The sequence below is a fragment of the Vanacampus margaritifer genome, chromosome 8, assembly GCF_051991255.1.
Source record: "Vanacampus margaritifer isolate UIUO_Vmar chromosome 8, RoL_Vmar_1.0, whole genome shotgun sequence".
Classification (NCBI taxonomy): Eukaryota; Metazoa; Chordata; class Actinopteri; order Syngnathiformes; family Syngnathidae; genus Vanacampus; species Vanacampus margaritifer.
This window is the reverse complement of record NC_135439.1, coordinates 12,001,566-12,024,164: the sequence shown is the minus strand read 5'-3', so window position 1 is coordinate 12,024,164 and position 22,599 is coordinate 12,001,566. Positions and strand designations below refer to the sequence as shown.

The 22,599-nt window shown below is 39.5% G+C and overlaps 1 protein-coding gene across 1 annotated transcript; it reads left to right on the top strand.

Annotated features, from left to right (window-relative positions):
* The first annotated feature begins 609 nt into the window (after positions 1 to 609).
* On the top strand, positions 610 to 22,104 carry fancd2 (FA complementation group D2). The gene is made up of 44 exons (XM_077572783.1): positions 610 to 718; positions 931 to 994; positions 2,616 to 2,750; positions 2,828 to 2,895; positions 4,679 to 4,785; positions 4,876 to 4,936; positions 5,015 to 5,067; positions 5,155 to 5,233; positions 5,850 to 5,974; positions 6,046 to 6,133; positions 6,696 to 6,800; positions 7,140 to 7,234; positions 7,325 to 7,436; positions 7,517 to 7,552; positions 8,734 to 8,880; positions 8,960 to 9,094; positions 9,181 to 9,312; positions 9,728 to 9,832; positions 11,282 to 11,391; positions 11,479 to 11,533; positions 11,631 to 11,750; positions 12,039 to 12,112; positions 12,199 to 12,342; positions 12,427 to 12,521; positions 12,606 to 12,721; positions 13,791 to 13,899; positions 13,974 to 14,072; positions 14,194 to 14,288; positions 14,639 to 14,809; positions 14,897 to 15,013; positions 16,371 to 16,499; positions 16,579 to 16,697; positions 16,813 to 16,923; positions 17,095 to 17,225; positions 17,305 to 17,404; positions 18,760 to 18,882; positions 18,962 to 19,055; positions 19,300 to 19,371; positions 19,459 to 19,497; positions 19,592 to 19,666; positions 19,751 to 19,825; positions 20,531 to 20,677; positions 20,753 to 20,839; positions 21,801 to 22,104. Exons 2-44 carry the CDS (start codon positions 931 to 933, stop codon positions 21,888 to 21,890), a joined length of 4,344 nt encoding a protein of 1,447 aa, XP_077428909.1. The 5' UTR covers positions 610 to 718; the 3' UTR covers positions 21,891 to 22,104.
* The last annotated feature ends 495 nt before the right edge of the window (positions 22,105 to 22,599 follow it).

Genomic DNA, 22,599 nt, shown 5'->3' with positions numbered 1-22,599 from the left:
GTGCCAAAGAGCTTCCATCATCTGTCAAGATAGTTCACTGCCTAACCAGAACAATACGTTAAACGAGTATTGTAAAAAAACAAACAAAAAAAAACCTAAATGGTATTCAATATTCAAGTCTAGTGTGAATTTTGAAGCTCTCGCAATACTTTCAATATTTATAATAATACAGGAATTCTCTCTCTCTCTCTCTCTCTCTCCCTCTCTCTCTCTCTCTCTCTCTCTCGCTCTCTCTCTCCCTCTCTCTCCTCTTCGTTGGACGTGCTTGTGGAGGTACCGTGTTTTGGGGTGTGTCTGTTTATCAGCACAGTCTGTGCCGCAGTAGGTAAATGTCATTAACAAATTCAGGCTACCGCCCAGCCAAGAGCACAGTGTAAATAAATCAAGCTATACACTTGAACCAGAAACCGTTTGCAATTTTTATTTATTTATTTATTTTTATAGTAAAATGTGTTTTACCGGGAAAAAATAATTTTGCCATTGCATGACAGGATATTTGAGGAATATAATGCATTTAAATATGCAATATTTAGGTTATATAATTGAAAAATTACACATTTCCGTGATTCTACAAACACACCCACCGTGTAATGGCACATAGTCCCTTAGCCCGACAGGTGACGTATTATCATTGGCGCGAATTATATTCTGTAAGGTTTGTCGCAGTAAAAAGGTCGTCTGTGGGGGACCAGTTTTTCGTGGCAAACAGCTTACCAAGGTTATATTTCCTATGATTGTCAAAAGCGGAACGTTGTTATAACAGACACCCTCGAATGATCGTCATGTTACGGTTGCTGCCGTTCGACATGACATGCTAACTTCGGCTATATCTCTTGCTGTTGCTGTGTAACGTAACGAGTTGTTTGGAATAACAAGTTTCGTTATTAGCTTGGTCTTGTATGTAGCAACCTTTGTGTTTCTGTCTACCAGATGTTGCGGAAGAAACGAAGCTCGCCTCTGGATAATGGGGAACAACACGCCCCTTCTTCTACTAGTAAGTTAAACCAAGATCCCAGGCACGTTTACAAACAAAGCGGTCACAAAAAGTATACATGCTGAAATAATGCAATAACTATATGTCGCTGGCGTAGATCAGTATAGTAGTCCCCCCCCCCCCAGTTGTACACCATGTGAAATTGACTGATTTATTAAACTTTGAAAAAACTCTTGAACTATTTGGAAATAAAATATATAACAAAAAGAAAAGAAAATGCATTTACTTAAATTAAACATAATATTACTTTGCTTAAGTAATTACTGGTCACCAAAAGTTACACATGTAAACGCCAACGTTTCATATGTAGCTATGGACAATTCAGAGTGTTCAATTATCCTGACATCCAAAAATGTCATTGTTTTGTGAGCACGGACAGAGACCATATTCAAACCTCCAACCTTGCACAAGAACAACAAGTAAAAAGGAAAATAAGATTTTGTTTTGACTTCCTGAAGAGAAGGAAAAAAACTGTTTTGCTTCAGTTTGTCCCAAAGGGCATAGACGTCAGGGACTCTCTGGCAAGTCGCACTGCTGATTTTGCACCTCCACCACCTCCCTTCTCTCCCGCATGCAATTTAAAAAGGCTTCTTTTTCTTTGCTCCCCACTTTGCTGTCTTCCATGTCGTTCGTGTCGCTATCTGCGGTGTCATCATTTTCTTACTCTCAGCCTCCATCAGTTGCTTGCATAGCCGTTCGTATTCTGGTCGATAATCCTTGTCATACTCGTCAGCAGCATCTTGGATCTTAACGAGCAGCTCGGTCAATCCGCTGCCTGTCACGGAGGACACGCCCACCACCCTCAGGTTGGCGTCAAATTTGTCCAGGACCAGATTAATGGAGCGCGCCAGGTTGCTCATGTATGAACTTTCCTGGTTCAGCGCATCCTGGAAAGCCTCAAAATCGTTCATCCACTCCAAGGTGAAGCTTTCTTGAATGTCCGTTTTGTTCATGACTACAAAGAAGGGTAATTTGGTCTTGTAGAGAATACATTGAACGAAGGTCGTCTTTCCAGATCCGGCCATGCCAAGCACGAGCAAACACACAGCTTTTCTTCTTTTGCCCTCAGCAAAATTATCTTAGCTGTCCGACGAAATGTCAACAGTTTTCGCTTATGTTGGCCATTGTTCATCGGATCTTCTTGTTCAATATATGGCCCTCTTGTGTTGTCAAGATTACAGTCGCTCAGCGTTTTTTACCGTGAGTGGCAATAGAATTCACATTTATACAAGAGTTGCTATCAGTTAAAAGATTCACTTACTTTAGCCAACCTTCAAGCTGTACTGTGCCTTTGCTCTTTCAACTTTGTCGATGTCACAACAGTCAATTCCCCAGGCCCCGCCCTTAACAGCCCACAGCTGTCTAAATCCAGGCCCACGATGCATCCATCCATAATCCCTAGGGTCATCAGTGAGTTGGAGACTATCCCCGAGACTGGTCACCAGGCACTGTGCTTTTAATTAATAGACTTAGGTTAGGATTTGACATGCCTCAATGGTAGCTTACCATCAGCAGTTAAATGCAAATAAGGTTTCTTTAATTAAATCAGTAATACAAGCAATTGTATTGTCCATATCCCACAACACCATATGCCTATTTCTTTTGTTTTGTGTGCACACAGAGTCAAAGAAGAGTCGCGCCACTGGTCGCCAGTCTAAAGCGTCTGCGCCAGAAGAGACAGCTGAAAGTGCTTTTAGTAAGATTATACGAGAGGCGGGCGTCACATTGACTCATGGCAGTGCCTCCAACGAGATTGGTAAATTTAAAAAAACGTGTCCGGTTGTTAAAATGTAACCCACCATTAATTTTTTTTGTGCCTCTATCTCTCTCTAGCTGTTGATCAGGTGGTGTTTCAAAAAAGGATAATGCAAAAGCTACAGAAGAGTCCGAGGTACCCTGGTGTGAGTATACAATATACATCTCTGATATGAATTTGAAGGGGGAAAAAAAAAAAAGCAGAGATTTGAGTTAATGTTGTTGTGTTGTTTGTCACCAACATTTTGTGGGAGGAACATTTGCCATATTTGCATGTACACCAGTCAAAAAATGCATTAAAAAAAACAGTCGCTCTGGAGTATAAGTCGTATTATTATAGGGAAATTTATTATACAAGATGACCATTCTGAGCCGGAGGCCAGTGCATCAGACCATACAGATTGAAGCAGTGGAAGTACGAGCTGCTGATTGGCTATGTTTGGAAGTTAATGGGAGCCTCCCCGAACATAAACAATGATTGGTGTTAGAAGGAGTACATTTCCAAATACACCTGATCCCTACACTTCCACTTCTACTATTAACAAATTATTTTCCTTTTTAGTTTAAAATGGCTTACCTTAATTAGACTCCTGCGTTGCATTGTGGTCAAAGGTAGGATTGTGGTATAAGCCAGTGGTCCCCAACCACCGGGCCGCGGACCTGTACCGGGCCGTGGGCACCTTTGGACCGGGCCGCGTCGGGCCGCTGAAGAGGAATCTAGAATTTTGTCCTCTTTGCGTGTTCCAAAAATGAAGATAGATTTAATGTAAGAAAAATACACCTTTGCAAAAATGATTTCATAAAAAACAGAGAATCTCTGGACAAATAACTGCCTCTAATCATCACTTAAACATCGTGGGATTCAGAGCGTCAAATGTAGCTCTTCCGCGTGCACAACGGTTTCTTATAGTTAAAAAGACCTCCTCTCTTTCATTTGTAGACAAAACATACTCTCTGGTACTTTTCCGTGAGCGATGGCGAAAACAGAGTCAGGTGTGGGTGTTCAAAACAGATTCTGTTCTCAAGGACCAAATGTGTTTTCGCACAAAGCGCTGAGAAGGAACTTTTTTAGACTAAATAGTATGTCCCAGCTTAAGGTCAGCCTATACGAAGTCAACACCATCTGCTCTGCACAGGACACAAAACATTTCGACAAGGTTAATATAAAGAATTAAAATGTTAATAATGTGTAACAATGGTTAATAAAATAAAATGAAGTATTAAAAATGTTACAATATCTATCACCGCTCAGTTGAAAGAATAAAAAAAACTTACTGTACTTCCGGTTAATTGATTAGCCGAGTCTTAAAAATATTTTATTTTGAAAAGTGACCAGATTCTCTCTGTTTACGACGGACTCTTGACACATGTCAAGATGCTAATGATCTCAGTCACGTTTTGTTACCCTTGTTATGGTAGTGGACTTGCGTTTGTTGTCGTAGCCTTTTATTAATCAGCCGACGAACAGCCAAGCAAACCCCCCAACCCCAACCCACTGGGGTTGCCGGTCCGCCAAAGTTGTGGACATATATGAACCGGTCCGTGGTGACAAAAAGGTTGGGGTCCACTGGTTTAAGCCACATGCTAAAATAGCGATACGTCACATTACCGGTAGTTGCCATGACTACAGCTATTTCTTCTTCTACTACACTTTTGGCAGTTGACAAATACTTTTGCTGCATTACCGCCACCTTCTTCTGCACGCTGAAGGTGATGTCTCACCAAAAGTATTTGCCAACCACCAAAGAAAAGTCACCACAATTAAGTCGCAGGACCAGCCAAACTCTGGAAAAAAGTGCGACTTACGGTACGAAAAATATGGTACTTGGTAGAGTAATTGTGGTTCTTGTTATTAAGCTGTAAGCAACAAGATGCATACAAACACACAACATTAAAGCAAACAACATCAATTGGCATGTCATTGCACAGATTGTTCAGGAATTCATCAGTGGACTGGAGTCTCATATTGAGGACACCGACAGGTTTCGAAATTGCCTCCTTCCTTGTGTTCCAAGACTGCCTGATGATGACTCCAGGTGACTTTCAAATTCAACACAAACATGTGGTAGTAGCAGCGATATACCCTTCCGGTGATGTACTTGACATGCACTTGTTCTTTTTTGCAGCTGTGTCAGCTCCTTCCAGGAAAGCCTGCTGCGCATGCTGCTTGGCATTGACATGCTTCAGGTACGACTGGTCCCGGAAATAAATGCGAATGTGTTTTCGGATGTGCACCACTGATGTCTGCTCCTCTCTTTGATATAGACACTTACCATTAACAAGTTGCTTGAGAAACTACCTGAATATATGCTCAACAGGTCAGACTGAATATGAATGATCTTGCTATTCATTTCTTTTAAGTAAAGTCAAATGCAATTGTAATGGCACTTTGTTCTGTCTCGTAGTGCTGACGATGTCGGGCTCAGTATTCCGCGCATTATCATCAACCAGCTCAAGTGGCTTGACAGAGTTGTGGAAAGCAAGGTAGCCATTTCTTTAACCACCGGTTCAATTGTTTGCTCTGTGAACGTTCTAACCCTGGAGAACCCAAGAACCCTTTTCTTCGTTGGAAAATTAGGAATTATACATTAAATGACTGCTATAAGTTCACTGAACACCAAAATATGTTTTTTCAATTTAAACCCTTTTTTTTAACTAGCTCAGAGTTGCTAATTTATCAAAAAATATATATAAAACATACTCCTAGGCATTCTGCAACATGATATGAAATAGATTAACAAAAAAAAAAAAACAATTTTATCATCTGATGGTTTGCTGAGAAGATGGTTTTGTTTGGATTGATTTCCAGCTCAACAAAACAGCATGTTGCCAGCCATCTTGTTACCACCACTCTGGCTCATGTAAGTGCAATATTCATCCACTAGATGGCCCCATGCAGGGGTCAGAAGTGGCACTCTGGACTTTTGAAGTTAAATTTGTAAAAATAAATAAAAATAAAAAAGGTCTTTGTTATTTGAGTAGCAGAATTTATAGGGGCCAAATTTGACCCCGTGGATTCTCCAGGGTTAATTAGGCCCTCACAGATGCTGAATGCTAATTGGGTACGTTTGCGTTTTTAATGTGTGCGTGTCTAACGTAGGAGCTGGCGTCCAAGCTCATGGATCTGTTGGCAGTGGCACCGGTGGACGTCCAGCGCGACATCATCACCAGCCTGCCGGAGATACTGGACGACTCGCAGCACAATGATATAGCCGGGGAGCTGAAGTATGTGCCGTAGACTAGCAGCTAGAATCATAATCAGTGAAAATGTTGCTGAAAAATTCTCACCCATGCAGTTCTTTACTGAAGGAGAACACTCAGTTGACTGTGGCAATCCTGGATGCGCTGTCAAGCTTGAACCTCAGCTCCTCGTTACTGACTGAGGTACTTACTCAAATGCAGTTCATGAACAGTCAGTCTTTTTATTGTTGTTGCCCAAAGTTAACAATGTCAGTGTATAGTTTGTTATTGTTTAGTACCGCATAAAAAATAAGGCAACCTTCTTAATTAGAATATAAATATGTACTTTTATTTATTTATTTTTTTATACCGCGTTAAATTATGTGTGGCCTTCTGCCCTTCCTTAATGAAAATCATCTATGATGTCTTTAAATAACTATTCCCCAACGGTGTGGTTGATGTTTATGATGATAAGGTCGATTAAATGTTCACGGGATATGAACAAACTCAAATGGGTTTTTATTAATTTGAGTCTATTGGTATGCATGGACCCCATTTCAGAGAAGTCAACTGCTGTATGTTATGTCCAGAAGTATTGGGATTTACTTTTAAATGAATTTACCTTCCTAAGGCACTACAATAGATTAAAAAAAATTAAATGTGATCAAAGTGTGGACTTAAATGTAGTTTTTTTACCATTTAAAAATTACAGTCATTTTATGTCAACAAAGCATCTATTTTCAGTGTTTTTGTGTTAATGTTTCAGGTTCGTGGTGCCGTTTTGGCCACCTTGACCGCCGTGCAACTGGAAGACCTGCCTGTGGTGGTCAAATTTATTCTGCATTCCATCTCGGCATCGGATGCATACGAGGTCAGAGCGCTAGCATCAAAAGCACGTTTTGTTTATTAGGGGGATAAAACAAAAACATATGAATGTTTTCCAAGTGCACTTCATTTCCAAAGCATAATCTAATGACAACATGATGACAAAACCTCTGTTTTTATTCAAGAATAATCTTCAGTTTTGTACACCACTCCAAACTACAACCATATTAACATAATAGCTTTTTTGACTATACTGTATTGTTTTTGTGAGCATTAAAGGCATTTGTACAGCCGTTGTATTAGATCACAATAGAATGTGTGGTACATAGCTAAGGGTGAAAGTGGCCTATGCGTGTATAATCATGCAATATTTATTTGTTGGCAGGTGGTGCGCGAGCTCCGTCAGAAACTTGAACTGGAGCAGTGTGTTCTCCCTTCTGTGCTGTCCCAGAGCCGTCGGAAGAGCAAAGGAGCAGCAACGTACGACTCACCCTTTTTACTCACATATTATACATTTGAATGTATGATGCTGCTAAAGCCTAATTTTAATAAATCTTTTGTGTGGATCAGGTCCAACTCGACTACAGCAACGACTGGCAGCCCGGATGTCATTACACTGATTGTGGATGCCATCAAGTCAGCAGTGCGCTTCCAGAAAACCATATCTGAAGCCTGGCTCAAGGTGTACAATTGTTAATGACTGTTCTTCCTGTTTTAAACAAAACCAGATATTTCAATGGCAATACTGTTTTTTTTCCACAGGCAATCGAATCTGTGGAAGAAGTGGTGGACCACAAGGTGAATGTCATACTTTTAAGTCGATGAATGGGATACGTCTAACACAGTTGTTATTTACTGGCCATAGTTTCATTGTAGACACACACGTATGGAAATGGAGGAATAAAATACACTTGCGCAACCTAATGCAAAGTTTTGATTGACGCTGTTAGTGAAGAATTTATTTAATCAAATGTTAAGCACTCTTTAGTATTGTGGTTGTTGTTTGCTGTTCAGTGATTTATCAAAGTAAAACACTGCCACACAAAAAAAAAAAAGTTGAATGAATAATTCTCTGACATTTTTAAACAAAACTGAGACTATTGTTGTTTAAGCAGAATCTTAGATGCAGTTCTTATATTGGATCATGTTGAGGTCGTGGCCAAAAAAGTTGCCACTTCAATATTCGTTAAAATATGTTTGTGCTTTTACCATATCCTGAAAACAATAACACTTTTTTCTTGTGAAAAAAAATCAATACACAAAAGTTTCATTTTATTTACAACCCTAAAAATGTAAACTATAATCAAATCAAACTTTATTTATAAAGCACCTTTCATACATTAAAATGCAACTCAAGGTGCGAAACAATTAAACCATCCATAGTACAATAAAAAGATAACCCAATAGGCCCCAAGTCATCAGGAGACACTGCGATGCACAGCTGTGTATCGTCAGCGTAACTGTAAAAGTTGACGCCGTGTCTCCAGATGACTTTCCCCAAGGGGAACCATGTAAAGATTAAAAAGTAACGGGCCTAAAATTGAACCTTGGGGAACCCCACATTTAATTCCATGGGTTCCAGTGGAACATGTATCCATACTTACAAAGAAAAATCGATCTGTGAGATAGGAATAAAACCAGTAGCACCAAGACTAAGTTTTTCAGGTCTCTATCACACCTGATTCATTTAAAATCTTGGTACTATGGTTCATCCTAAAACCAGACTAATATTTCTCTAAAATATTATTTGTATCTAAAAAATCATTTAATTGGATAAAAACATATTTTTTTCTAAAATCTTATTTAAAAACGGCAAGTTGGATCCAGGTCTGTAATTATTAAAACTGCTGGGTCCAAATTGCTCTTCTTCTTTCTATAAGAAAACTTTTATTGAAGCTGTCAATGTTTAAACTTTCACCAGAAATGTGTAATCTGCTGTGCGTGACCTATATTATAAAATCTTGTTGCCGCTACTCCAGGTGATAGATCTGCTGGTGCTGTTCATCCTCCACTCCACGAACGCCAACCAGAGTCGCCGGGGTGCCGAGAAGGTGCTGAAGATGAAAGTGAGGACTGGCCTGATCTCCGAAGCGTTGCTACAGAAGACCTTTAAGGATAACAAGCAGGCAAGTGCTTTCTTTCACATGACGCACGATTGGGATGATTTTGTATTTATTTGACGTGTGTGTTTCTTCCTGGGTTCAGGTCCTGCGGGGATATTTTGCCTCCATCCTAGCCCTGGCTCAGAGTTTGCTGCGCTCGCCAGACCCCTTCGTGGTCCCGTTTGCCGGGCACATGTATCGGCATTCCTTCACTGCTTTTGGTACATATTGCCAACAGGTTAGCATACCGTTTTTTGTTTCAATACACAAATGTGTCTCATCTTTTAAAAAAATATCAAATATGCCTCATGTACTCTGTTGAAGGAGGTTGTGGGCTCACTGGTGACCCACGTCTGCAGCGGTGTTGGCGGCGAGGTGGACATGGCCCTGGAGCTGCTCTGCGGTCTGGTTACTGAAAAGCCTGCTGAAATGGGACCGTATGCTGTATTTGTCAAGGTCAGGCGAAGGTCGTTTTATCTGTCGTCGTGAAACAGAAAAAAAGTGATGTAGTTGAAAGTAAAGTAAAAAGTGATGCTTTTCTTCCAAAGACAGTAGAGACCCCCAGGCCCGTCCTATTACCAATGACCTATATTATTATCCTTGTCAAGGAGTTTCTTTAAATTGCTACCTAATATTATAGTGATTTTTATGTCTAATTTTACATTGATTCGATTTCTTTTATTCCCTAAGCATTTATATGGTTCAGTTTTTGCTTATGTAATAAAAATGTTAGAAAATGCCGTTCTGGTAAATAAGGGTGATCTTCTCTTTTTTTCCACCAAGTTTGATCAAATTTGTCATTTTTCTGTCGTGACGACAGATTTGTCAGCCTCGTCGCAACTAATTACTGTAACGACAATATTTTCTGCAGGGAATTCTGGACTACCTGGACAATCTTTCACCTCAGCAAATTCGCAGACTTTTCCATCTGCTAAGCGGGCTAGCTTTTGGATCACAGCAAGGCTCACACATTCAGGTGTGTTCTTTCAGTTTACGCATCATTTATTTGGGACTTTTGTAATTAGGGATGAGTGATTAATTGAAATCAAACTGACATTGCAATGCAATGTAGTGGAAAGCAATTTTAAAATCATTGGTTGCGATTTGAGGGAAGAGAAAAAAATGGAAGACAGCCTCTCCCTTCTCTCTCTCTCGCTCACACACTACATGGGTGCAAGCGCATATTACAGTTTGCCTTTTGGAAATACATGAAAATACATATCTATATCGCCTCAATTTATCTACTTCAGGAAGACCTAATTATGGAAGGACACATTTTGCCAATAAATAATACCAACATCACACACACACACACAAAAACCACAGCACCAATAAGTTTTTATTAAATTGTAAAAATAAAATGGAGTGCTCGCTGGTTCAACATAAAACAGGTGTGAAAGCATCTGTCAGGAACATTGCTAAAGAAGAAAAGACAAGATGGAACGTGGACCTGGTTACTTAATTCTGTCTGTTAGCGAGAGCCACTACATCGTGATAACTTACATTGATGTTTCTGCATTTGGCAATTTATTATTATATTATATTATTAGTATGGGATTTTTTTTAATGGGCTTTAGGTGAACTGATGAATGAATACACACACACTCGCACGCATGCACGCACACACACACGCACATACACATACTCACCCACATACAAAAATATATATATATATATGTGTGTATATATATGTATATATATTTAAAAATAATAATAATAAAAAAAAAAAACATTTATTAAATTTTTTTAATTTATTTGTTTTTTAAAAAAAAGGAGAGCAATGATGATGTCAAATCGAATGAACAATACTGAGCTCTCCTGGGAAAAAAAAAAAAAGATGGAACGTGGACGTTTTTTGTTGTGCAAGTGGTTTACATTTGAGCTCACTTTTCTCTTTTTTTTTTTTTTTAAATGACTTTCGGAGCCATGTTGTTGATGGTGAGAGACAGATGTGCGCCCAACTTATATTGCAGTACCAGAAGTTTTTGGGGTGTTTTTTTTTTAGTGAAATACATTTTTAAAAAAATAAATTACAGTATATGATTTTGCGTAAAAGATTTAAGGGTTTACTACAAGATTCACAGATAAACAAACATTGTCATGGAAATCTCATGAGTATAAAATACAGGACAGCAAAAGAAAAGAAAACTCGATGGGTAAAGTGATGTAAAAATAAATAATTGCCACAGAGGCAGTATACAAAACACCAATGTAACGAAAAATTGTTCCACCATAAAATCGATACAAATTCCACATACTGCATTTACCTAGCATCTGAAGGAGACAAGTTAGAATAAAGGAAAGAAGAAAAAAAAGGCCAAAAATTACAGTCACAATATTGATTCGATTATTTTTCCAAATCGTTCAGCCCTATTTGTAATAACTTTGGACCTGCGTCTGACATCCTTTCACTCCCTCCCTTCAGGACGACATGCACATTGTGATCCGCAAACAACTCTCCAGCACCGTGCCCAAGTACAAGCGCATCGGGATCATCGGTGGCGTTATGATCATAGGCAGCATGGGGGCCGTCGCGTAAGAGCTTTTCCTCACAGATTATTGTCGTGTTTTTTTTAATTCTGTCTGTTCATTTTATTTCCCCATCACGCTCTGCACAACTAGACCTAAAGCCGAAGATACTCAGAACAAATCATTACCGCCCGAGACATTCAGACAGGTACACATAAAGACAAGTTGCTGTATACTTTGTTTCATTCCGATTTGTTTTTGTGGTGGTTCATTTCAGTTGAAGTTTGTTTCTTTTCTTGTTGCAGTTGTCAGCCCTGTTGGAGCTGGTGCAGTCCAGTAGTGAGACGTCACCTGAAGCTGCTGCTTTGTACTGTGACGAGCTGGCCAATCTGATCCAAACTTCCTCTCTGGACCCACAAGTACAGGTAAAGTAGGACTACTAAATCTTCCAAACAAGAAATTGTGTGTTTTGTGCTGCAGATTTAATCACTATATAAACCATGCAAATGGAGTTCTGAGTTGATTGTATAGGGATATTATTCTGTTGATGATCTCATCTTTGATCTGGAATCCATTAAATTTTTTGAAAAAAACAACAAAAAATTTGAACATTTATGCCTGAGTGCAATTATTGATGGTACTGCTGGTTAAAACAAGCAGAGAAAGAAAAATAATTTCAATCAAATCAAATCAATCTTTTTCTTCATGTGCAGGAAAAGATCTGCAACAGAGTCTTAGATGTCTTCCAGGGTGACTTTGTGGTGGACCTGGGTCCAGAAATATCAGGGTCAGTGATCAGCAACTGGAAGTCAACTTCATTTGTGCCTTTGATAATTAAGCCGTCTGTGTTAATAATGCTGGTTATGGTCGCAGGTCCTTCTCTTTCCCAGCCCGCGTCATGTATGACCTAGATCAGGATGAGAGTCAAGGAGGCATTGCCATCAACTTGATGCCTTTGCTGGCCAAAGACATGCTCAGCAGGGCGGAGCAGCATAGTCGGGATAAGAAGGATAACAAGTCAGCTACTTTGATGTCATTTTCCTAGATTCCATATTTAACTGACAACCGGTGAATTGAACACTTTTTTTTTTTTATCATCAGGAGTTCTCTCTGTTTGTCCCCATTTTTCCGCCTGCTGCGCTTTTGTGAGGAGAAACAGAACCAAGGAGATTTAGAGGAGATCGATGCATTATTGGGTGAGAAAATAATCAGAATGCTTCTTTATTGAGCATTTGTTAAAAAACATTAATAAATGTGTGTGCATCTTTTTGGGATTCCAGGTTGCCCTCTCATCCTAACAGACATGGATGTTGTAGAAAAAATAGACAGCCTGTCCAAAGTGGAGAAGGAGTTCATTTGCACTCTGCTATTTCACACCATCAACTGGTTCAGAGAGGTAACTGCACTTGGAAAGGTGTCCTAGTCATACATTTGATGACCTGGATTCTAGGGGTGTGCCCAAAAATCGATTCTCATAAGAATCGCGATTCTCATTTAGTACGATTCAGAATCGATTTTAAATGTCCCGAAATCGATTTTATTTAAATTATTTTATACTGTCTTGCCTTTGTCTGTGTGTGCCTTTATTGGGAGCGCTGTTCATGTTGTACCCAATTTGGCCACTTAGGGGCAGTGTGGTTCCACGTGGTCTAATACACTGTTAAGTTGTAGCCACATTAGAGAGTAGAAGGAAAAAGTCACAATCAAGTTATTCCAATAAAAGTTTTTTTGCAGTGTGGAGCCGTTCTTTTGAGTGATAAAAGTGCCGCGAGTAGCGCGATAATTAGCATTAGCGAGTCAAACTAGAGTAGATCATTTCAATTCCTCGCACATCTATAGATTGAAGCAAAAATCATTGTCAATCAAACTATTTTGAATCAAAAATTGTTCTTAATCAAAAATCGATTCTGAATCGAATTGCAGACCCAAAAATCTGAATCGAATCGTGAGACATTCAAAGATTTCCACCCCTACTGGATTCTGTATATCGGTGGGGTATACCCTGGACTGGTCGCCAGCCAATTGAAGGGCAGCTAAAGACAAAGTCAAACAACCATTCACACTCAAATTCTCACTTATGGACAATTTAAAGTCTTCCAAACCTCACATGAATGTTTTCGGAATCAGGGAGGAAACTGGAGTGACTAAAGAAAACTCAGAGAGAACAAGGCCAGAGTCGAAATTTAAACCTCAGAGCTGGGAGGCAAACATGCTAGCCATGAGTCCACCATGTTTCCTCTTATAGAGTACATAACAAATAGAGCAGAATGTCTTGCAATATTGTGGTATAGAATCAGATAGAGGCCATACCACCAACTCAAGTGGTGAGAATCATAGGTCTTGCATTGACTCAAAATGGCCACCACTTTAATTTTAACTTTAAACTAACAGATATACTGACATAGATGTCAAAATTGCCCACTTGTCCAGCCCGTCACCATAACGGCTGTCGTTTCTGTTGGCAGGTGGTAAATGCCTTTTGTAAGATGAAGGACAAAGAGATGAAGATGAAAGTGATGACCCGTCTGCAGAACATTACCTACTTTCACACCCTGTTGGAAAGGGCTTTAGCCGGTGGGCATCACATGCACAGTATCGACTCTCATTACAGGCTTCAGTGAGTTTTAAAATGACACTCTTGCTTTTAGGTACTCCTGGCTATGTTCCCCCCGTTGCTAATTTTGATGGAGAGAGCACAGATATGATTGTACCCAGCACCGCCGCTCCTTTGAATAAGACAAAGAAAGGTAAGCAAACGACACTGGAGATATTTTATATTATTGCTCTATTATTTAAAAAAAAGAAAAACATCCAAAGAAGGGAAAAGGCACTGAGAGCCGAGGGTGTCTTTTCGAATATGCTTTCAAGATGGTTCTGGAAAGAAGAGGAAGGCGCCTGGGAAGAATTCCTCTCAAGGCAGCTTTCCGGGGGAGGACAAGACGCAAGAAGATGAAACACAGCAGGTGAACAATGAATACAAATTGTATTCCAGTATTGACTTAGGAGGTGGATGTTTTTGAGTTCTGCCTTCCTTAGCTTTTATGTGCATGAATGGGGTGGAAGCTAAGTCGGCCTGAACTTGAGAACGACTCGCGTCACAAAAATTGGTCACATTTGAAGTGAGCACATTTCTGCTTTGGTTTAGATGATCACGGTAAACAAAATAGAAACTGGCAACAAAAAAAGTTAACTTAGATGTAGGCTTACAAGTAACTAAATTTGAGCTAATGCACTACCAATAAAAATGTATAATTTTCTTGTACACTTGATTTATGGACCACTATAAGTAATGAGCCTGCACATGTTCTTAAAGGATCCAGAGAAGGAGAAGGAGAAGGAGAAAGAGAAAGAGAAGGAGGCCCGACAAGCAGTCAACCTGGCATCCTACAGGCCGTTTTTCAGAGAGCTTGACATGGAGATTCTCAGTGTGCTGCAATGTGGCTTGCGAGCCCGCTTAACGCTGGATTCTGATGTCGGCGCCAAGGTGTGAGACAAGGAGTCCTTTCCAGTGGGACCCCAAATTTGAAACCAAAATGCATGTAGCACACAGTGTGTTTTCAATCTCCTTTAGGAGAACCAGGAGGTTCTTCTGGGTCCGGCAGAGCTGGTTTTCCTGCTGGAAGATATGCTTCGCAAACTGGAGTTTCGTCTGACGGCCGCCCTGGCCAAGAGGCTGCCTTTTCTCAAGGTGCATAACTGCCAGAACAACAGCACACAAATAGACTCCACAGGTCACAGCATTAACCCTGGAGAACCCACGGGGTCAAATTTGACCCCTATAAATTCTGCTACTCAAATATTAAAGACCTTCTTTTTTTTTTTTTTACAAATTTAACTTCAAAAGTCCAGAGTGCCACTTCTGACCCCTGCACGGGGCCAACTAGTGGATGAATATTGCACTTACATGAGCCAGAGTGGTGGTGACAAGATGGCTGGCAACATGCTGTTTTGTTGAGCTGGAAATCAATCCAAACAAAACCATCTTCTCAGCAAACCATCAGATGGTAAAATTGTGTTTTTTTTTGTTAATCTATTTCATATCATGTTGCAGAATGCCTAGGAGTATGTTATATATATATATATATATATATATATATATATATATATATATATATATAGATATTTTGATAAATTAGCTACTCTGAGCTAGTTTTAAAAAAAAAGGGTTAAAATTGAAAAAACATATATTTTGGTGTTCAGTGAACTTATAGCAGTCATTTAATGTATAATTCATAATTTTCCAAAGAAGAAAAGGGTTCTTGGGTTCTCCAGGGTTAAATACACCTGGACTACCTAAATCACATCCATTACCAGAGAATATAGCACTGCACATAAATAGTCAAGAATATTTTTGACTTTAGTCCCTCTTTAACCCTGGAGAACCCAAGGACCCTTTTCTTCTTTGGAAAATTATAAATTATACATTAAATGACTGCTATAGGTTCACTGAACACCAAAATATGTTTTTTCAATTTTAACCCTTGTTTTTTGAACTAGCTCAGAGTTGCTAATTTATCAAAAAATATATATAAAACATACTCCTAGGCATTCTGCAACATGATATGAAATAGATTAACAAAAAAAACCACAATTTTACCATCTGATGGTTTGCTGAGAAGATGGTTTTGTTTGGATTGATTTCCAGCTCAACAAAACAGCATGTTGCCAGCCATCTTGTCACCACCACTCTGGCTCATGTAAGTGCAATATTCATCCACTAGATGGCCCCATGCAGGGGTCAGAAGTGGCACTCTGGACTTTTGAAGTTAAATTTGTAAAAAAAAAAAAAAAATGTCTTTGTTATTTGAGTAGCAGAATTTATAGGGGCCAAATTTGACCCCGTGGGTTCTCCAGGGTTAAATCTGATCTGAAAAGTGGTCAACATGATCATTTGTGGAAATAAGAACATTTCTATGAAATGACGTGGTTGTGTGGAAAAAAACATTTAATACTATTTTACAATGATATATATAGCTTGGATTGGTACCTGTAGACTTTCATACAAAGCCAATCTTCTCTATTAATTGTCACTTATATGGCGACAGGCGAGGGCCGACAAGAGCATGGGCTTCTCCCACCTGCAACAAAAAAGCCCCAAGGATGTCGCTTCCTTCTGCGTCCAGATGCTGCCCGCCCTCTGCTCTCACTTGGAGAACTGCCACAACTATTTTCAGGTAGAAAAAAAGAGACTAGGATTAAAAGGGGATCGTCCTTATTTCAACTTTTGTCTGCCCGGTTCTGTTGCATCTTTAGACGTTGCTCTCTGACAATGACGGTATTGTGGACGGGCCCGCCACAGACGCTCAGGAGCACCAGTTGATATCTACTTGCTGTCAGCTTCTCCTACAAGTGTTCAACACAATCTTTAGCTGGTGAGCAGGAGAGAGCAGCACTTCACACCAGGGTTCAAGTGTTTTTTTGTGCCCCGAGGTACATTTGGTCAGACAAGTCTTTGTGTGTGTGTTTGGGTGCTCATTCAAATGACAGGTCTGGATTCTGCCAGCCCGACCATCGGAGCTTACTGAAGAAAGCCTTGGGAGTTTTGGCGGGTCGACTAAAACATGGAGGAGCTGAGTTGAGCCTGGAGCTGCTTGTTAAGTGAGTAAGAAGGCTTACGAACCAATGTTTTTGCTTCCAATTTCTGGAGTATTTGAATCAAAAACAAAACTGTTGTGTGTCTTCTGAACTAAAAAAAATCTCGTCACACAGTGATTGTTCATTCACATTGGATACATATTGAAATGCTAAACGTTGTCTTTTTGTTCTCAGACACAGCTTTGAATATCTGCTGAACTTCCGCAGCACTATTCCAAATCTCAGCTCGGCCCTGTGCCTCTCTCAGCTGTCGTCCACCGTTTCCGAGAAAGGAGGCGACGCTACTGCTTATAGAGAGCAGACTGGTCGGTCCTTCATCTTTCTCGCAATTACATCGAGCCGACTTCCATAATGATCGGCCGGTTGGGTGTTTTGTCCATTTAGCTTCTCTGGCACGGGCCTTCCTTAGCCAATCATGGGTGACAGTCAGTGGTGAAAAGCAACGCGGGACCAAATTCAATGAAGCTCTTCACACGCTCCTTAGGTATGTCAACTTATGGTCAGAAACACCTCGCAATAGGCTCAACTCCATTTATGCGCCACTTCAAGTCACAGCCATAATAATAAAACTTTTTTTTAAGTGAGCATTGAAGGTGGATGCCGTCTGGCAAAATGCACAGGATGGCAGAGGACAGGGTTAGATAGAGGAAACTGATTCGCTGAAGGGAAAAGACGAAAGGAAAAGAAGAAGAAGAAGATTGAAGGGGGGTGTTTGCAAATTTAAAACCGAGAGCAAAATTTGAATGTAGCCTCACTTCACCAATGCTCTTCAAGTCCAACTTGATAGGTCAATGTGTGGCTGTGGTACCTCGACCCCCCCCCACACACACACACACACACCCGTGTATAGTTTTACTAATGCACTACTGGCAAGTGTATACTGGCAGTTTTAACAGATTTGACCATTTTTGTCATTTTATTATTATTATTATTTTTAAGGGAAAGCACCCTATTTAGTATCTTTGTGTAGATGGAATTTTTCATACAGCTCTTGTATTGGGTCTCATTATTAGATTGTAGAGATAGACTGAAGTTTTTTTCAGGGCCGATACCAATGACGATTATTAGTAGTCAAGGAGTTCTATAACCGATATTCTAAGCCGATATTCATTTTCAGTAAAAAGGGAGGGGAAAATATTGGCGTCAGTTATTTTTTTATATTCAAATGCCAATCTTGACTGTTGTAATGTCTTAAAGCATGTTTATTGAACTTTTTTTTCAGACTTTTCAAAATGTAGATTAAAAAAAAAAATCTTAGATAATTGACATCCTTTTAAATTTCTTATCTATAATTTGTTCAAAAATTTCAGGGAGCTCCCAAGGTTTTTAGTACGTCTTAAAAAATTTAATGGAAATTTAAGCAAGTAAATATCATAGCTCTCTATAGTTTTCTTCAGTAAATATTTTTTCCCCAAATTTAAAAATACTAGAACTTTTAAACTTTCAAATTTCTTTATTTTAATTTTGAACAAAAACAAATGGTTCAGAAGGTTCACAGGGTTAGTAGTGTCTCATAAAGTTAACTGAAAATTTAAATAAATAGCTCCCTGAGATTAAAATGGTTTTAGATTCACCTTATATCGGCCATTAGATAAAAAAAAAAAAAAGAAGTCCAATTATCGGTCTATCTCTATTATATTAATCAGCTGTTCTTAATTTTGTGTCTCTGAAAGGTGGCAATTGTAATCAGAAAATAGAGAAAAATGTTTTGGCATATCAGTTCAGTTATACAAGCTATGATCTTAGCTTAGCTTCTGAGTATATGCTTGAAAAATATACAGTAAATGTCCATTGTTGTAAACAGAAGCTAGTCTAAACCCAAATTCTTTCTGTCCGCAGTATCTACCTGGCACACGTGGACGACGTTCTAAAGGCGGTGGAAGAAATAGCCAACGAAGGCTTCCCTCAGATCATCAACGCCTCAAAAGACGAATGCTCCGCCTCCTGGCCGACGCTCAGCAGGTAAATAAATCGTCATCGTCATCACACTCAATCCTCCGTGATTTACGTGAGGTTTTAATTTTCAACTCTCTTCCCAAAGACAGACATTCCTGGTCTTCTATAAAGTTTTGATGGCAGAGCTGGAAAAATCGGTCCGGAAGATTCCGTCTGGCAAAATCAATGACAGTGGCGAGGTCTGCCACTAGATGTCGCACTAAACAACATATCCTTGCACAGTCACCAGCCACATTCAGTACACCAATTTGAGCTGTCTATCTTTACAAAAATAGTCGCACACTGATCACTATAATTACCTTACTAACTAAATCAATACCTCTCTGACAGTGCCAATCAAAAATGAGTATTTGTAAAGTCACGAATGTTAATACTCATTCAACTGCACAGGTGTGCCTAATCACTTATGCATGTCCTCTTCAGGCCCAGAGTGAGAAGCTGCTGACATGGAACCTGGCAGTCCGGGACTTTAACATCCTGGTCAACCTTGTCAAGGTGTGTCCAATGTTTGCCTTCTGCTTGTTACTTTTATTTGACCATTTCCTTTGTCAGTTCACTCATTTACCTTTTTTGGTCAAGCAGGTGTTTGACTCGAGACCTGTCCTTAACGTGTGCCTTAAGGTGAGTTTGATCCTCATGCCGAGTTGTACTTGAATGTTCTAAAGGAGACGGTGAATGTACCGGTACTATAAACCTTTATTTTCTTCATGGGTAGTATGGACGTCTTTTCTTGGAGTCCTTCTTGAAGTTGGGGATGCCGCTGCTCGACTACAGTTTCAAAAGGCACAAAGTGTGTATGAAACGACTCTGTATGAACATTAAACGTGCTCAATGAAGCGCGGTGACCCGCGTCTGGCGTTGTCTCTTTTCTTAGGAGGACGTGCACAACCTGTTGAAGACCTTCCAGCTCAGCACTCGCCAGCTCCATCACATTTGTGGACACTCCAAGGTTGCTGCCTTAAGTACATTATATTGTTACACTGTCTGGCCCCAAAAAAAAAAAAAAAAAAGGTCACTTGATCCTGCATTTACCGTTTACTGCACTCAATCCGCCCACGCGTTTTGTAGTTCAGGGGTTCGCTGCTGTTGTTGTCTCCCTACGTATCAGTGGGGTTACCGTGTGGAATGCAGTGGTCAATCAGTGAGGGAAGAGGATGCCTCATGTTCTCTGAAGCACTTTGTGCTGTTTGAGCCCAATGAATCATGACATTGTGCACTTAGCATATGACTGTGCCATCAGGGGAGAAAACAACTTAATTGGTGGCCACATGGGAGTACATGGTCCCTCCCACAGGCTCACATCACCAACCTCTCTTATTTTCACAACCAAAGTCTCTGTAACCAAATGCTAATCATCACATTTCTTCCCGAAAGATAATTTTACACTATAGTCCTTCCTGAATTAATTACGCATCGCAGTTAGTGACCCACTTTTAGTTGTTACAGCAATCTCACTAGTTTAATACTTTGAATTCCTGAATAGGAGGAACCGCTTTTCTAGATAGGAAATGAGAATTTGCTAATGAGAATTTGCTAACCTAATTTCTTTGTTCCTTGCTTCATCGCATCCAATGCTTCGTCCCTTTGGGCCAGACAGTTTATATTGAAGGATATAATGAGCAAAACTTTCCTTGGCATGTTCCGCAATGCTCAGATCCACCAGGACACAAGTTTGACCAACCACGTTCCGGCTTTGAAGAAGAGTCTTGAGCTGTTTGTCTACAGAGTGAAGGCCACGCTCACCCTCAACAATTGTCAGGGGGCCTTTTGGATGGGAAACCTCAAGAATCGCAATCTGAAGGTTGAACATCATCATGACTTGTGTTGACTTGGCGGACTGGTCCGATAATGTGCCACCTGTATTTGTATACTGCAGGGTGAAGAAATTCTTTCACAAAAGTCGCAAGAAAGTGAGGAGGAAGAGGAAGAACAAGTGGCTCCCCAGGGCCACTCGGAGGATGAGGTATTTATGAACACTTTCAACAAAGAGGGATGAGCTGGACACATTTTAAGTACCTTTTTATTTGTTGCATGGGTGTCTTTTAGTCTAAAATTACTATTTAAAAAAGTGGAAAGACTATTTTTAATTTAATAATAAAAGAAAATAAAACTACTTAATGTAAAATATGTTTTTTTTTTAATTTATTATTTAATTTAGATCTCTAGAATTACAGCTTAAATTTTTTTTGTAACTTTGTCCTTTCCAACCAGAGGAATACCCCCCCCACCCCCCAAAAAAATACTTCTTTTTTTTTTGCCAGTGAGTTTAAGGGGGATCACACACCCACTTGTACCCACTATTAAGCTGTCTGGTGGGATACTTAATGGTGATTTACATCCATGCATTTATAATTTCTTCACTTGCTGATCAGTTTTCAGGTCCAGCATGTAATACTGGCACTAATTAAACCAACCCAATTGTGCTTCATTACACTAAATCAGTGTTGACCTGAATTGAACAGTTTTTTTGTTTGTTTGTTTTTTTTTTACAACTGAAGGCATTAGTAATGTTTTCAATCTGGTAATTAGGGAACATTACGGTGCGTTTCACAACAGCAGTCTGATGTCTTTAGGAATTCAAGGCACATAACGTTGGGGTTGGTTGAATGGACCACTTGAAAAAAAACGAGGTCGCTATGCAAACACAAGGGCGCCGAGCAGCGTGCAGTTTGGCAGGGGTGAAGTCTGACTACATAATAGAGCCTCCAGCTACTGCTGAGAACGTCTTGCCAAAGCAGGCTGTTACAAGTGAAAGAGGCTAGTGTGCCTGATAAGATAACAGGGTTATTTATTATGCAGTCCTCTAGCAAGTGAATGCTATTTTGTCAGTTCCCAGACTCTTATCTGCCGTTTATAACGATTTACATGAACACAGCGTTATGCAAAGAGGTTCAGAATGTCAGTTGTGTTTTTTTTTCCCTTAGGAGCAGGATAGCGATGCTGAGACGAGAAGGAAGAGCAACAGAGAGGAGAATGATGATGAGAATCAAACGGATGACTCTGATACACACTGATACGTCAACAAATCTCTTCAGCAGACATGTGTGGGGGGTCACAGGTGAGCTGGAGCCTATCCAGCTGAAGCTCTCAATATGTCAATAAATACATTCATAGTTATACGGTTTACAATCAAACTTCTTCATGATACTGTTTGTTCACGATGGTATTTTTATGTTGTTTAAAAAAAAAAAGTTTTTGTTTTTGCCAAAAATTAAAATGTTACTTGTTTCTATTGTCATTCATTGCAATAACAAATACATTTAGACTGAAATTATTGTGATTTTTCTGACACAAAACAGTTGAGATTGTAGAATGCATAAAAATACACGGACTGACGTGAACACTGAGATCTTTGTTTCTTGCAAATCCCATAAATAGGGTGCACATTGCTGGCATAAGCTGTAGGCGATTGAAATACGTTTTTATTGACATTTGAAAAAGTGCAAATTTGCCACAAGTATGCCATTCTAGGCAATGAGTCAATGGGCAAGTATAGTAGACAAAAAATACAATTAAAAAAAAAAAAGAGACCAATATTGTAAAAGCAGCAATTTATAAAAAAAATAATAAAAAAATCCTGCAAAAATGTCATCACAAAATATTTCGTTTTTAAGTCGTCACATGACAACACGTAATTAAAACCTTGAACGTTTAAAATGTAAACTAAGAAATTCCATAGTTTCCCTCTCGGGATCTTTATTTATCTTTAAAAAAAAGAACACG